This window comes from Cololabis saira, chromosome 20, assembly GCF_033807715.1.
Source record: "Cololabis saira isolate AMF1-May2022 chromosome 20, fColSai1.1, whole genome shotgun sequence".
NCBI lineage: Eukaryota > Metazoa > Chordata > Actinopteri > Beloniformes > Belonidae > Cololabis > Cololabis saira.
The window spans coordinates 27,554,235-27,571,802 of NC_084606.1; the positions used below are offsets into that span (position 1 = coordinate 27,554,235).

General features: G+C 43.5%; 1 protein-coding gene across 1 annotated transcript in view; it reads left to right on the top strand.

Moving 5' to 3' along the window:
- Positions 1-17,568, top strand: part of LOC133419939 (pyruvate carboxylase, mitochondrial-like) — a 290,321-nt gene that overhangs the window by 242,455 nt on the left and 30,298 nt on the right. The window contains exons 16-19 of the mRNA XM_061709419.1: positions 5,173-5,329; positions 10,330-10,570; positions 11,510-11,677; positions 13,049-13,130. Coding sequence (XP_061565403.1) covers positions 5,173-5,329; positions 10,330-10,570; positions 11,510-11,677; positions 13,049-13,130 — 648 coding nt within the window. The remainder of the gene's footprint in view (positions 1-5,172; positions 5,330-10,329; positions 10,571-11,509; positions 11,678-13,048; positions 13,131-17,568) is intronic.

A 17,568-nucleotide genomic window follows, 5' to 3' on the forward strand; every position in this document is an offset into this window, starting at 1 on the left:
TTCCCTCCATAGAAAATGCTTGAAACCTTGACCCGCCCTCCCTGAATAGAGAGAACAGCACACTTTTGAAACTCGCTGAGGCGTGAGCAATCCAATAGTGTCCGTGCAGAAGATGCAATTACGCTGGAATAGTACAGAATAGAAAATGTGTGCATCATGTTTGAGCTGCCGGTAATGAGGCTGCTGTTATTAGCAGCCATTTACAACGTGAAGTGTAATTATTTTGAACTGGGTTTTGAGGATAAATTCATTTTCTCTCCTCAAGATGTGCACCTGTGAAGAGTGGATGTCTGGAGGTTGAAACATTTGATGCTCTCATATATATTTATAATTCCTGGAGTGGATCACAGGCTTGTCTGGAGGAGAAAACAGGGAATAACACAACTCTAAACCGCAATAGTCCAGAGACCTTTAGGTTGTTTCTCTCTTTATTACCAGATATTAAAATATAAAGGCGGGAGACTTCAGGGAGAGACGATGCTAACGCACATGAAAAACAGATCCCTCCACACAGAAGAAATGAAGTAACCTACACATCAAAAGACACACCAATAGAAAAGGCTGTTTCCAGAGAAACTTGTTCAGTTTCAAACCTTTTCTGAGATGAAATTGTTCTCAGTAGCAGATCAATGGAAGACGGCACTCTCTGAGCATCTCTCTTTAAGCAGCTTTCCACGTAATTCATATTTGGACAAATGAAGTTATAAGAGAAATAAATACTTTAGAACATATTTTGATTAAACAGACCTAAACGCTCCCTGACATTAATATGCAGAACACTGATAATGGGACGAAATGAGTTCTGTTAAGTCATCTGAGCGGCTACAGTACCTTTTAAAGCAGATATTTCAAGATGATGAATCCTCGTAAGCTTACTGCAGGGGCCACTGTCGGTTTTGAAAGGAAGAAACGCTTTGAACAGGGCACATAAATTCCTTTTAAGATTTTATTTTCTTTGAGAAAAGTGGTTTCCAGTTGAGACCGTCATAAAGTGATGATTATTTGTGGCAATTTGCTGTACTACACTGCTCCGTTAACTGGTTTTAAATGCCACATAACGGCGAGGATGTCCAGGCTTTTATAAACTATCTCCCTTCAGCCACGGCAGAGTCGGTAAAGAGGCTGAAAGTCAACCTTCCGAGTGGTTGTCTTTGCTTTATGTGATGCAGACTCGAGCTAAATATTCAAAGAAGAAAATGATTTTAAAAAGCCTCGAGGGTTTGTTCTTTAACCACTGGTATGTCCACGTCTCTGATGAGGCTGTCGGTGAAGTTTTTGGCTGCCATTTTTATTAATCTCTTAGATGCACATGACCTTTGAGGACTATGTCAGACGACGTCACAGCTCTGATTCAGGTTTTAAATGATAGTTTTCTTTTTTTTTTATGTATTTTTATCCTGATTTCCCCAATTTTTATCCCCCAGTGCTCCTACCTAAGTCAGTCCCAGAGTTATCGTTCACGAAAACTAACGAAAACTAAAATTGAAAAAACAATTTCATTAACTGAACTAAATAAAAACGAAAATTAAAAGACAAAAACGATAACTAACTGAAACTATATTACGTGTTTAGAAAACTAACTAAAACAAACTGAAATTATAGATATAATTTCCTCCGTTTTCATCCCTGTCAATATAAGACTCTGGTTTGATCAATTTATTCTGCTCTGGCCGTTTCCCTCCAACTAGCAGCTACGGCACCTAAACGCCTCACGGTCCGTGACGTCAAAACTAAAACTAAAACTAATAAAAACTAAACTAAAACTAAGCATTTTTGAAAATATAAAAACTAATAAAAACTAGCAAACCCACACTAAAAACAAATTAAAACTAACTGAATTGAAGGAGAAAAATTTAAAACGAAATAAAACTAAACTAAAATGAAAAATTCAAAACTATTATAACCCTGGTCAGTCCTGGGCATTGCTCCCTCTACCAACCCCGGGAGGCCCTACACTGAGCTCAAATCTCCTCCTTACTTGAGGAGTGAGCAGGCCGCATCTTTTCACCAGACAGGGTGGGGTTTCCCATCTGGTTCCCCGGCTGGCCAGAGGGGGCATATATAGCCCAGGACTGTGTGCATGTTTTTGTGAGGGTAGCTCACATTAGCTACCCAAGGGAACACGGGGAGAACATGCACACAGATGAATGTAAATGATGTTTTCTGAACAGTGACTCGGGTCAAACATCAGTCCTGGTGCTGCTCCATCTTAGCTCAGTCTTGGATCCAGTGTTCTTCCACCCTGCTCCCTCAGAGCCCGCTCTCCTGCACGTTTCAGATGCTGCTCAGCTCCAACACACCTGGCTCACATCAGTGAACCATTGACAGACTTGTGTTGAATATAAATCCATCACCATGGCATCCCAAATTCCTCTCTGGTCAAGTTAAATAAGATTGTTGCCCATCACAGTTGTGCAGATGCAATCGGCTCTTTGACCAAACAATGGAAACGGTCCATGAAACTCACAATGTCTGTGTTGAGAGGAAGTGAGCAGCAGGGTCTGACCCGAGCAACGTCCACAGCAAGGCTGTGTTTCACCTCAAACATCAAGAGTCAGATGTCTCTCATTTGTCCAACAGCATTGATTGACGTTTCCCGCCAGTTCTTCCCTGAACGATGGCTTGATTCCCTTCGGACAGCCGCTACCTGAGTAATCACTCCCGTTCTCCAACACTTACGCTGGATACCATTGTTTCCTTCAAACAAAGCCCTAGTCGGGTTAAAAATGCTGATTACGTGCAATTTGTTTGCTTTTTCTCTGTGAGAACGGTTTTATCTGTTTAACAGCGTTGTGTGAACCCATGCGCATCCTTCAGACGTAGACAGTAAGTACACGACGGGCTTCAGATGTAAGATGAGAGCTGGAGACGTGTAAACAACTCCTGGAAAAATGATTCTGCAAAGAGCAGATATTATGAGTTGATCTCCTGACTGCTGCGTTCATTTCTTTTTCCCGCTATTAGGACAAGTTGGAGATTGTGTGGAATATATGAAAGGAATATAATATGTTGGTACATCTTCATGAGGCATCTCTGCTCCTTGTAAATGTGTTATTGTCGAATCACCTCATAATTCAAGCATCTCTGGTGGGTTCAGTGTTTACTGATGCTGATGATTTTGTTTGTTAACCCTTATTGTGCAAATACTGCATTTAATTCATGTATTCTTTCTCTCCTATTGGATTTTCTTAATTCCCCCTGCTTTAAGACAGTTTCCAGACTCCCCAGCAACACTCTCACCGCGTATTGATTTAGTTGGTTAGCACTAATTACATCGCCGAGCTGTGAAAAGTTCAGCTGTAGCAAACATTGTCCCTCAGTGGCGGCTCATAACGGCACCTCTCCACACGCCGGCATGAATCACCGAATAACCCCGAGAGGAAGAGCCGCCGCGCCTCCCGTGATGGATTAGGATGTCTCTAAACAATACAAATTCATCTCGGAGTGAACAGAGCACTTTTTCCAGGTCTTCTCTTGAATCACTCGGAGCCAAAAATAAATCACACCAGGGAGACGACTCAATTTCCAACATGAATATTGAATATCGAAAGCTTTATTGTCCCTGCGCGGGGGTTTCTTTGTTGTTGTTTTTTTGTAACAGTTGAGTGGTCTTGGATAGGGAATATTGCTTTCACATGTTTCAGCTGCTTAGAGGCAGAATGAATCCATGAAGAGATTAAGCCTGTGAAAGCCCTCTGAGGATTACGTCTCCTCTTGATATACTGTTCCTCACTGCAGCACGGAAGATACAGTGAGATGAACTGGGTCACATAATACTGTATATGGTTTCCCGTATCTGATTCCACAGTTTTATCACACGACGATAAAGCGACTGATTCTCAAATACACTTTGGGATGGTCTGTGCGGTTGCTTCATCAGGGTTGTGACATGTTCTTACCGTGAGTGATTTCTTGTTTTGGGCATTAGATATAAGCGTGAGGGGAAGTCAACCAATCCACGGCTACAAAGTGGAATCCGAGATGACATTGAAAATTGATCTGGTCATAAACGTTACCACACGTATCGGCGAAAGATATTTGCAGAAGTCTTTTATATAATGCGATGATTCAAATTGTAGATGTTAATCGGTTTTGTGAATCACGGGCCTGGGATTATTGGCTGATTATCTTAAAGAACGTAAAGAGGTTTATGGAGTTTTATGTGACTCATTTCTTACAGTTGCTGCCGATGTGACACGCTTTAAGCCTCTACAGTCCTGCAGCACCTCTTCCAGGATACGCTGCATCCTAGAATAAGTAGATTTTCTTGCTGAATGACTTTTCTGGCCATCAGGGGCATTTGGGAGGTTTTTTCGGTTTCCATCTGTCTTATTTTGGCTCACGTTTACAGCAGGTGGAAGGCTCCCCCCTTTTTTTTTTTTCTCCTTCTCCAGCAAGCGATGCAGCAGTGCCGGCGCCTAATGCCTCTCTTGTGGATCCAGCTGTCAGTCTTTGCTTGCGTTATCAACTTATTAAAATAGATTTTGCGGTCTTGGATGAGTTCCTCACTGAGCCTCATGTTTTGATCAGGCACACGGAGTAAAACATTAATACTGATATCTTTAACACCAGATAGGATTGCTTGGAGTCATTTCCGGTCCAAAACAGTTGTTAAAGACGTGCTGACATCGGCTCAAATCCAAATCTGGAGAGGGTGGAAGAGTTTCTTTTTCAGGGCATACCTCCTACTCACAGACGGGGGGAACAAGCAGTTGTGCTCGCTGGTTTTGCCGTGTCCAAACGCTTGAGTGCACAGAAAATGAAATTTAATGATGACAGTGTTGGATCAGCAGAATACCACTGGAGGCTTTAATATTTCTGGCTGATATGATAAACGGGTATGAGAATCACTAATCCACTCCCCCAGAAAGGGAAATGAGAGATTGCTATCTTTTTTTTCTCTTTCCTTTTCTTGCCTCTTCCACTGGAGCATTTCTTTTTAAAATTCATTTCAGAAGAAACGATGAAAGAGTTGAAATGAGCTATTATCAGATATCTAGAGCATCAGTTATTGTCTTTTATTTGTGCTATCTGTGTGTGCTGCTGATGGGATGGGTTTGAAATATCACCTTTTGATTCCTGAATTGAGATGAAAGTGTGGATCCTGACGGATGGTGCCGGAGATGAAAGCTGAAACCCTGCATGTATCTGTGTTTGCGTGCGTCTCCTCAGGTGCCACCTTCGACGTGGCCATGCGATTCTTGTCGGAGTGTCCGTGGAAGCGACTCCAGGAGCTCAGGGCTTTGATCCCCAACGTCCCGTTCCAGATGCTGCTCCGAGGGGCCAACGCGGTCGGCTACACCAACTACCCCGACAACGCCGTCTTCAAGTGAGTCCCTTAAATAATCCCACCATGGTGTTACTTTTTGATTATTTGTACTCAGGTCTAGGGCTGCAGCTATCGAATATTTTAGTAATCGAGTATTCTACTGAAAATTCCATCGATTAATCGAGTAATCGGATAAAGCATATTTTTGTTTAGTTTTAAGAGCAATTATAAATATACATAAGATGTTAGATTTTAATTGACATTACTAAGACTAAATAATATAATCCAGTAGGTTCATGGCTGTGCATTTAAAAACCCTGAACTTACACCAGTTGACCCAATTCACTGCCTTCACTCAAAAAACTAAGGATCTTAGCAAGAAATGTTCTTATTTCTAACCTATAAATGCCATTACACCTGATAACACACATCACTTAAAAGGTTAGGTGTTTTTCTCACGTGTTTCAATTGAACTTTCATTTGTGTCAAGCAAATTTTAAGTTCTAGTTAAGTTTTAAGTTAAAGTCTTTAAGATTTTGAGTTTTGGCAGTGTTCAAAATAAAATTATGACACCTGCTGTGTTGGAGCACATTTTCTTTTAGTTAAAACTGTAGCAGGAACCGATGTTTAGAGGAACCTATGTATGTACCGGGTGAAGGCTTATTTATGGTTCCACGTTACAACAACACAGAGCCTACGGCGTAGGCCCTGTTTTGTTTGTACGCGGAACCATAAATCAGGCTTTAGAGGGGGAACATATCGGAGAACGGACCAGAAGAATATAGAGTGGATTAAAAATAAAAGTTAAGCACTGAGCTACATGTGTCTCCCGTCTGGGCCATTGCAGACTCATTGCCTGAGCATCGCATGTTACAAAAACCAAACATATCCGCCGCCTCTTTCTTCTAACTTTACGTGCGCGGCGTCAGCGCGTTGTGCCGCACTAAATGTAGTCCGGGCGAAATACCTGCTTTGATCTGCAAAATTAAACGATTCCTTCGAGGCAGAGAAAATTCCTCAATAATTTTTTGCAATCGAATTACTCGAATTATTCGAGGAATCGTTTCAGCCCTACTCAGGTCCACAGTGTCTCATTTCTAACACACAGGGCTGGGATGTAAATACAGAGGAGCTAGTGTCCTGGCAGCAGTGTAACGTCTGTGGTTATTTCTTTGACTGATTTGTTAGAAAACATCTCTTAATGGGGTTTTGTTGAAGCCAACATTACTCCATCGCTTTCATCGTCTCCTAACATGTTGAACATTTGCTCCAGCTGGCTTGTTTCCATGGGAACAACATGCATGACTACTACCTCCACATATGAAGGTGTTTTGTGGGCGGGTGGGTGGTTGGGTGGGTGGCCTTTGTAGATTATTGAAATGTTATTGCTAGCCACAAATAACTGCACAACAGTTCCTCCAACTGAAGACTCTAATAGCTGCTTCTTATTTAATAAAAAAGACAAAAAAAATAGCTAGCGTTATCTCTTTAGTACTAGTAGCAGAAATGCGTACCACCTGGGGGGGCGGCAGCAGATCTGGGGGACGCCTCAGGTCTGGACAAACCGGGGAGGAAGGCAGGTTGGGGGGGGGGGGGGGAGCGCTGAGCGAGCTCTGTCTGTCACGGACGACTCCCATCATCCAGTGCTGCGTCATGTCGGGGCAGAGGAGCTGCTGCAGTGGCAGAGTGCTGTCACCGTCCTGCTGTACGGGCAGAACCAGAAGGTCGTTCCTCCCCCACGCCACGCAGCTCTTCTACGCCACCCGAGGGGGGAAACGATAGCACTGACACCCCCCACCAACACCAACACACTGTACGCTGTTTATTCCTTGCTCGTGTGCTTTGTTTGCACCTCACTTAAATCCTTCTGCCTGGTGCCTCAAATAGCCCCCTTGTTGTTGTATTTTCCATTTGTGGATGAGTAAACTATCACCACATGAACTCATGTTTTTGTTAATGCTGCTATTTCTTAGATTTCTTACATTTAGGAGTCTTTTATCTAAAGTTGCCTGAATGTGAGGAGCAACACTCGAGCAATGACCTTTGACCTCTGCTTCAGAAGCTGGCTCCCCTCACTCACTAAGTGTGAGTGAGGAGTGATGGAGTGCTACAGGTGTCTAATGGCGCTTTTATACTAGTACCTACTCAGCGCGACCCGACACGCCTCCACTCGCCTTGTCTTCGTTTGTCTGATCGCTCACATCCCTTACATCAACAGTTTCAGTTTCTACCATCAGGTACACTGCTTAGACTCCCTTTTGCAAAGACAAACCGATATAAACACTCCTTTGTTCCCTCCGCTATTGTTCTTTTAAATGCTGGAAGGAAAAGGTAGTGGGTGAAAAAGCCTTCACTCTCAAGCTTAGGTCTATACTACTATTGTAATTTATTATGTATATTTTATGTATATTTAACATTGTGTGCTTCTCCTGTCGCGAAACTAATCGCCCCCTTGGGGACAAATAAAGTAATTGATTGATTGATTGATCCTAGACACCCAGATGAGAAGTAGGCGGGATTGGAGCGAAGCTGCTGTGAGGTATTTGATTGTGTATCTAAACGGAGGAGACAACACTAAAGATGTAGAACCTGGAGGAGATGATATAGAGTATGTGCTGTTTGGTCTGTGACTTGTGTTCAATATCAAGTTAAAAAATGAGAGTTCAAGCAGCAACGTTTTTTTTTTTTTTTGTTTGCTGCTGAAAAGTCAGCTGGAGCCGTGAGAGGCTGAGAAGTGACAGAGCTCCTGGTGGATCTGATCATTCCTTATCGCCCGTCTAGATCCCTTTTTAATTCTCTCCTCAGCCACCAGGTTTATGAACATCTGCACCTCAGAGTTGGATCACCAAACAGACGTTTGCGCTGCCATTGCCTGTTGAATAAAATCGCCGCGAGCCGCTCTTGCACTGATTCCCGCTTCCTGATTCAAACGTCTGATTCCAACCCCCCGACCAATCCCCGGCCTGTAGTGTGATGACGTCGGATGCAGCCGACTCAGCCCGCTTAGAACCTCGGCAGAATAGATACAGAAAAAGTATCTACTCGGCACGCCTCCACCCGCCTCGACCTGTAGTGTAAAAGCGCAAAACGGGGGCGTGGCGAGTAGAGTCGTGCTGAGTAGGTACTAGTGTAAAAGCGCCATAAGAGGGAACACATTACAGACTTGTTTTGATTTGGTGCATCAGTACCTCGTATATTTCGTCTTTTTTGTTTTTTACCTGCACAGAGGAGCCTTTTCCTACTTTTTTAACTCAACTTTTTTTTTTGTCTTTTTTTTTTCATTTGAACTATGTTTGATGTTACATTTTAGCTATAATTTAACCAGATTTCTTGAATAGGTCCAAACTAATAGTCAAATGTATATTTTTTTCTTTCACATTTTGATAATTTTATCACACAAGAAGTACATTTGATGACATCCTTCTGTCAGCAGTAAGAGTTACTCTAAGCTCAACTTTTGACTAAAGAAATTGATATGTGCGGCAGCTATAGGAAGATAAATAGTGCTGTGACAGACAGCGCCGAGCCTTCTGACACATCCTCTGACAGAGCGTGGAGTGGGTTCCCACAAACCACACGACTCTCAGGCATCAATCAGGGCGCTGCGGCGGTTTCTGCTGCTCGCTGAAACACGCCGCGCGAGGCCCACCGACACGTGCCAGGACCGCTCCTAACACGAGCGTATCTGCGGCCCAGCTCTTCTCCAGGGCTACTGGAGTGATGAGAGGGATTAATAAGCCCAGGTTTGCACACCTGCAGTTGCACGCGTGTGGACACACGGGGTGCGATTCCCCTCTTGAGATGAATTAGTAGAGGATAGTTTGTGACTAATGTAGTTGTCCTCTCCTCCCTCGGCCTCGCTGAATCACACACACAGACCGCCCCTATCCCCCGTGTTTTTGTCCTCCCTACCTCTCTTATCACAACGATTATTCATCCCCGCTGATACCTCCACTTTTTTTGCTTTAAGTTATCTCTCCACTTTAGACACTTTTCCTCTCCTCCCTCTTCCCCTCTCTCCCCTTCCCTACTGTTCCCCATCTCCCGCTCCACTCCCTGCGTCCCGTAGGGGGTAAGCCATTGAAAATTTGCACATCATTGTGATTAATGGCTTTGATCCGTCCACCCGGCTCCCTCCACCCGTCCTCACGACACTCTGTCACTCCCTCGCCCACGACGGTTGCTGTGTGACAGCTCGCAGCCAGGAAACCCAGGCGTCTTCATTAACTACATCAAGTCAAAGTGTAATTCCATTTAATCTAATTGATTTAAGGAGCATCTTTCAGGGTCATAGCGCCTTGCACGCTGCAGAGCGAGGAATGCTACCATTTTAAGATTTGGCATCTAAGCAGCCTGGAGGGTTGAGGGGGTCGCCTCATTGCTGAACAATTTTCTTGTCAACTTTTTCGTCCCCTTTTTTTTTTTTTATTCCTAACAGAAAACATTTAGTGAGAACTGCATGAATAATGAAAACTTGAGCTCTGTATTAGAAGTGTGTTAGTACCAAATACTATACACTAGGAAGTACGTGTGTACATTGCACTTCATTAATGAATTCTGGCTACACATGCATGTTGGACAGTTAATTCTCTCGTGGTTACACGCAGGCTGCACGCTGTGGGTTTATTTACCAAAACAAAAGGTCTCCGTGATTGTAAATACTGCATTTACAATAACTCTGCAGCAGTAAGTACGAGACTCCCTTCATGAAGAACCTGATTAAGTTACTGGAGAAAAGGCAGTGATGAGGGATTTACCACCAGCAGCTCGGGTAATGAGTTGTGCCTACGTTTCTTTGCAGCTGTTGAGCTTTCTGCAGACTGTGCTTGCTCTTTTTGGATGAAAATAGTGGCAATATGTCTGTTCTGTCCATCGAAAATGGACACAAAGTTATCAGAACCCGGGAATCGTGCCTTTATCTGGCGTTCACTGTGCATGACAACTCCTCATAGACGTGAGAGCGTTATAATCTTCTCAGCCTCCCCGACATGAGTCAGCTGCAGCTTTCACAAAGCAAAACTTCTGGTACAACAGGACTTAAACCATGTCCTTTTCTGCAGGTTCTGCGAGGTGGCAAAAGAGAACGGCATGGACATTTTCCGTGTCTTCGATTCCCTGAACTACCTTCCCAACATGCTGCTGGGGATGGAGGCCGCCGGGGCGGCGGGCGGCGTCGTGGAGGCCGCCATCTCGTACACGGGCGACGTCTCGGACCCGACGAGGCAGAAGTACTCCCTGGACTACTACGTGAAACTGGCAGATGAGCTTGTGAAAGCTGGAACCCACATCCTCTGCATCAAGGTGAGGGAAAGATAATGCTAAATTCTGCCACCTTTTTGTTTTTAAGTTTTCTTTCTCTTCTGTGATGAACTCTGTTGGCTTAGTTTATCAGATCGCATATTAATCATGAGCAAATATCTGAATTTGTCCTTGCTCTGATTTAAATATAATTACCTAAACTGCAACAAGCAGCTCTTTTTTCTTTGAAGAAGTATTTTTGATCGCAGGATAAATCTCATGTGCTCCTAAAAGTTTCCAATAACCAATTTCACCCATGTATGATGAATTAAAATGGCATTAGATGCACTTTGATGATCATTTAGAGTAATAAACTGTTGAGATTCACTTTTAAAGCATGCAGAATCCTGCCAGCTGTGCTCGAGCAGAATAACTGGTGTACTTGAGCCTCCTATCTACATAAATGCAGATAATGCTCACAACGAATTAAATTCTTCTTTCAGGCTTGACGATATATTTCAGACAAGAAATTATCAACTCCCGCCGCACTGCAGTGTGAATCATCACACTCAGCAGTTCCAAACCTTTCAAATCACATAAAAGTCTGGCATAACTAATGATGCTCACTTTAATGGAGGAGAAGTGGGCAGGTTTATTAGCACCGCTAAACAACCAAGTTGTGTCAACCAGTTTCATCAGCTTAGATTCATCACAGAAGAGTCAAATCTTCAACTTTTGTTGTTCAACTTTTTTTTATGGATTATTGTTAAAAGCAGGATCTCAACTAGGAGCTACCGAAGCTTTTTTCAATTCCCTCTTTAAATAAGTCATGTTTTCATAGGGATTTCAAGAAAAAGCTTTGAAATGATCAGAGTTGATGTGGGGTCGGGTGGTTTTTGTCTCAAGACGGCCTGCTGGAGGGGTCGGTCGTGTTTTGGCGTATTGTTTTGGGTATTCATTGAAGTGATACCCCCCTGAATCTGTGTGCGTCTCTCCCATCAGGACATGGCTGGCCTGCTGAAGCCGGAGGCCAGCAAGCTTCTGATCGGTGCTCTCAGGGACCGCTTCCCAGATGTGCCCATTCATGTGCACACTCACGACACAGCTGGAGCCGGTGTGGCAGCCATGCTAGCCTGCGCCGAGGCTGGAGCCGATGTGGTCGATGTGGCAGTGAGTATTTTTCATGGAACAAGTATCCACCTCTCTGCTTGAGGGGGAGGAAAAAAAGCAAGGCATTATTTAACTTTATTCCTTTTTTATTGTTTTAATCCCTCTTGTGTTTAAGAGTTGTATCGGTAGTGTTTCAGTGCTGCCTGCTGGATATTAGTCCCTCGGGGGCATAAAGGTGTTGATTTAAGTCTTGAGCTGATATGTTTCGATTCCGGTTTTTGTTGTGATTTGTTTCAAAACTGATTTTTAGATTTAAAACGATTCTTGCTTCATTGCAAAAAAAGCAGTAAATTAAGTGTTTTGGTCTAATATGTGCTAAAAAAATAAAGTTAAGTGTTTATATAGTTTATATCGTTGGTGCATACAACTGTTTATGTTAGACAACAGAGTAAAGGTAGTCTCGATCTCTTTATAGCAATACAGGTTTTTCAATTAAAGGTGAAAATGCTGTCTAATGCTTCTGTACCGATGTGAGCCTGGCACTCTTGTGTACTGGGTTCTTAAAATATGTGTAAAAAGTATCAAGTTCTGAAGCATCTGCATGAATTCTGACATCCAGCTTTGCTGCAACCACTTTATCAGTCCTACCTTTAGCCCCTCTCATTCAAATACAGTGATCAGTCATGTGGCACTGTTGTCGGCAGCAGAAGGGTTAGCTTGTATTGTTTGAGCCGGGACATTTGTGTTTTAGATGAATCCCGCTTGGCTCCTCTCACTGTCCAACTTTCCAAAAACACACCCACGTTCCTCTTTTCAAAACAGCCCTGGCTCCATTTTTTTTCTGCACCATATTGATTTTTCAACAGCTAAAAGCTTACTCAACCCCCCCCCCCCCCTAATACTCGTTTATAACAAGCTGAACACAGTAATTTTCTACCAGGTGGTTGAGTTTGCATTTGTGAAATGTCACTGAGCCTGAGATGGAACAGTCGCTGAAGCTGGGAGCGTTTCCCACGCCGCGTGCACCGACACGTCCTCGCCAGCATGTGCAGTTTTATTCAAGTAATTGGCTGCAATTTGCAGTTTTGGGTTGTTGTGCTGTTGAGTTCCTGGTAAAACTGCTTGAAACTAACAACCGCGCATCCAGCGTTCACCTCGGATCAGCCCGCCCGCAGAAACATTTCCAAGGGTATTACTTTTTATACTGTGAAAAAATAAAAACAATCACGATAAACAATGAAGCCTGGGGATTTATATTGAGCAGAGGAGGGAACACACAGGCTTTTGTTGTAAAAACTGCTCCTTTGACCAAAGTTGAGGAGGAATCCGAGATTCATCCAATGCCCTCTTTCAGCATTTATAAATGATGAACTTGAGTTACTTTTGTGTTGATAAGGACTTTAAAGCAGGCCGTGTTTGTGTTGTTTGCAGGTCGACTCCATGGCCGGGATGACGTCTCAGCCCAGCATGGGAGCCATGGTTGCCTGCGCCAAGGGGACCAAGTTGGACACTGGTAAGGAACACGCTCAAGTTAAATTTACAGTACCATTGTAAGACTTTTTTTAGTGTTTTTCGGGTTATGCAAAAAAAAAAAGAAGAATATACGGACCGCACGAAGTCGTGGAAATCACAATGTGCTCATTTATTATGAAAACCAAACAGAAATGGTAAGTTCAACTGTTGGCTTCTGTGTCACACATGAAAGCAAGCTCCAAACAACCCAAAAAACTGTGTTACTGAAGAAAAAAAAGAATAATGCATAAAAGTAAAGCGCTCTCACAAAATGCTGCTCCGTACCACATGAGCCAGATGTAAAGAGAGAGCTGCCTGATGACATCACTCAGTTACTAAGGTCTGCCAATCATATGGCTTTCACACCCGTTTGGAACGTCTGCGTTGCTCTCGCAACACATACAGAGCAGATCTACTGGAAACTAAGGTTGACGCTTTGAACCCGGTCAGGGTTCAGCACATGTGAAGCATTGAACATCTGCACCAGACAATCTTTAAGTGTTTTAATCACTCCAGTGTAAAGTAGTTCTTCGTCTCACGACTCCTGTCATCTACAGTCGTCCACACTTGAGCTCACGTTGGATATTTTTTCCCTCCGCCTGCTTCTGGCAGCGAGAATAAACCACAGACGGCGGCAGATATTTAGCATGAACTTGCAAAGCGGAGCTGACACGAGTCGGTGGTGAAGCCATCGCCGGCCTTCTTTATTAACTTAGTGTCAAGTGATCTTCTAGGAAACGCTGTGTGAAGTGTCGGTTAGAAAATGCAGATGATTTACTGCTTTTTGTTGCTGATCTGAATTGAAGAGTTTGCTGCTTAACATTTAAGGAAAGAAAATCAGTTATGGTCCTAAATCAAAAAGACCTACACGTTCTGCTGAGTAATAATATACCAAGATAGTTATGAAAGAAAGATGGACACAAACTGATGTATTGATCATTGAAAAATGTAATTTTTAGCTCATAGATGTACTATACAGGTAGTAGTGACTGGAAGATGGGGGGAAATGTGTTTCTTCGGTGATTAAACTGCATCTTTACACATAAAAATGTTCTCATTCATCTCTTCGCTGGTGTTTTCATCAAAGTAAGCTTAAAATATAATCCGCTTCTCAGCGCAGCCACTACACTACTAGCAGCTCTCCCAGGAGTGTTGGAGATTCGGTGGTCTCCAGGGCAACCCTGGCATGATTACGGCTCGCTTGCTTTTCCAGCTTCACTCTGCCAGGTTTTATCAAAGATCTCTCAGACCTTCTGGATCCCTCTCTGGGAGTCATCAGATAAGTTGAAGGATGGATTTGTTTGCTTTTCCCCCCGTGGGTTTGCTGTTGTTGACTAGTGTTTTTTTTGTTTTTTTCTGCATAATTTCCTGTGAAAGCGCCGAGCCCGCTCCGCCTCTGGTAACTGACTGGTCTCAGTCCATCAGCAAAGGGAGCGTGCTTTAAAAGCCAGCTATTAAACTCGTCTTTAAAAATTGAAGGAACCCCGAACAGGGTAAAGGAATTAAATAAACTGTTGTGGATTTGGCTGCTTACTTATGTAGAGTGATACTGTTAGGGGGGAAACCGACTCGGATCTGTTAAGTAAATGAGGAATCTCATTTCCATAACTCAGAACCACGTGAAGCTTATTTTATTCACGTTCACACTGCACAACTAATGTGCTGCCAGCTGCTGTAGTGCAGGCTTTGGGGATCATTATGCTACTGTGTAGTAGTTGTATGGTTGCATCACTCCTTTGAAACTCTAATTTAGGGGTTTCCCAGCTTTACCTGCTGACGTTCAGCACGCTGAGGTGGATATAACAAGTCAAATTAACGCGGCAGACGTCATATTTCTTTCCGTGCTCCATCCGTCTCGTAATGTGAGCTGCAAGACGCGTAACGATGCCACGCTTGCAGATGCAGGTCGCTGCATCTGCATCTCACATTTCTTATGTCATCGGCTCGTCCCTGGCTGTCACGGCCCACGAGACCATCACAGCTCCGACCTGAATATTAGACCGGTGTCTTACCAGCTTTGAAATCATTGGCTTTAAAGAAAACACTACAGTTTAAAGAAATAAAATCGTTCAAAATGATGGGTCAAGAGGTCAAAGGTAAATAGTGTGTACTGACATAATAAAACTTTCATCTGTGAACAACAGGCCAAACAGACATTATCTCTTATCAACACGTTTCCAGTAGAGCAGCCATGTTTAGTTTTTTTTTACATCAAGAAGAGGAAACATGAGCTCTTGGTGGTGTTGGACCATGCGGACGTCCTTGAAAGTGGAGGTGCTTCTTTACCGTGATTGCCGTCCCTGCAGTCATGCAATCATCATACGCATCAGCATCAGACCCTGGGAAATCAGCGCTGCTGCGGAAAACACTTTCCTAAGAGCACACAAGGCTGCACAGCAACACGGCCATTAAAACACGCTGCGCTGCACGGTGATGAGAGGAAAACCTTTTGGCTTCACTGCTGCTCCTGCCCACTTCCCACATTTAACCCACAGCAGAAGGCGAAAGGTTCACATCCTTGCTCTGGAGCCAGCAGACGGGATTTAGCGCAGTGGAGGAAGGAAGCCTGATGCATTACAGTAAAAAGCCATGATTTAGACACGGCCCACTCTGCAGAATATCAGTTTGTAAGCATTCATACCCGGAAGAAACGAGGAGGAGGAGGCGGAGAGATAAGGTCATTACTCGAGTGTGAGAGGCTTTTCTGTCAGTTTTGTTCATGGAGTTTCAGTTTCTATCACTTGAGCGGGAGAGATGGATGCAGGAGGTCTCTCGCTAGGCGCACATGCGTGCATGATGGGAGGCCAGCCTGATACGAGCGCAGTGTATGCAGTAGACGTATGCACAGAGACCCGGGTCTTGTCATCCTCATTCCTTTACCCTCCGTCGCCTCGCCGTGCATCATCTTTTCATCTTTGCTGTTCCATCGTCCATCTCTGTTTGCTTATCTTCCCACTTTTGGAATCGACCAGAGCACTCCCCACTTCCTTGCTGACCTCGGTCTGTCCACCGCTTTCCTCTCCTCCTACACTCCCTCTCTCTATCGCTGCCATCTCCGCTTCAACCACTAATCACCATTGTGCAGTGTCTCATCTCCCTCCCTCTTTTGCCTCTTATGCCGTTTCCCTATCATGCCTACTTCTTTCACGTCGTCTCTGCATCCTCCTCGTCCTCCTCCTCCTCCTCGACCTCCTCCTCCTCGCTCCCGCTCACTCTGACAACATAATTAACAACACTTTCCGTGCCTTCTGCAGTACAGTTCGTCTTCCTTCCACTTCTCAAATGTCTTTAAAGTTCTTTTTTTTTCTTGAAATAAAATGGCAAAAGCGTTGCTTCTGCTGCTGATTTATTTTGTTTAGACACGCTTCTGCATTTTTAATGTCATGCATATTCTCCAACGCTGTTCCAGGTGAATGATGACTCATCTTAAAGTGGTCCTTGTTTGTTTGGCCCGGCTTCACTGCCTTTTCCAGCAGCGTTGGCCTTTTATTGATGCTGCAGCAGTTGATCAAGCTGAAGGAGCCAAACACACAACTTGGACAACAGCTTTACGTAGGCAACTAAATTATAGACGGACTCATAGCTGAACCGACGAGACTGAATACACAAATTAGGCTCATTAGAAATCTCCAGTGTCTTCTCTTGTTCCAGTTTTAGTTTTCCTCTCCAACCTTCAAATAATTGTTTTCTGCGTATCAGTTTTTCACATCGTGGAGTAATTTCAGTCCACTCTTAGAAAAATTGATTAACTTCAGTGAGATTTGTTGGCATCTGTTCATAAACAGCTGTCTTAGGCAGTATTTCAGGCCACCTGGACTTGGGCCGGTGTGAGTTACCAGATTGTATCGGGCTGCAATATTTTCCCCGGAAGTGTGCATTTTTTCCCCGCGATGGTATTTTTTTGCCATGTTAAGCTAGGAAGGTAGTTTTTCACCATGTCTTCACATTCAAATCGTCTTTTTTGGCAATTGCGGATTAATCAGTGAGCGCTTAGTTGACGTTACATTTTTTTAATTATATTTATATAATGTAATATGACTATTTCTTGTATAAGAAACATATATAATGAATTATCAGAATTATCAGTGATCTTACTGACATAGGCTAAAAAAAATATTAGAGTTAAAATATTAGAGTTAAAATATTTATTAGGGAATCACAAGACGGAACGTCATCACGTACGGGGAGCCGGGAAAAAAAAGCAGGTGGGAAAAAAAGCACCGACACCGGCTCCTCCAAACACCTCCATGCTTCTACTGTTCCTTCATGCTGTTGTAGATTTGCTGATTAGCCTGAGGCCGTTGTGGCATGGCATGAGTCGATTATAGCAAAGCTTTATTTGCGTAAGTCTTGGAAAAATATCTTTACATTTGTACTTTAGTGCACAGAGGAATTCATAGACCCGTGATTCCCAATTTGAACACATTATTTTCACAGTG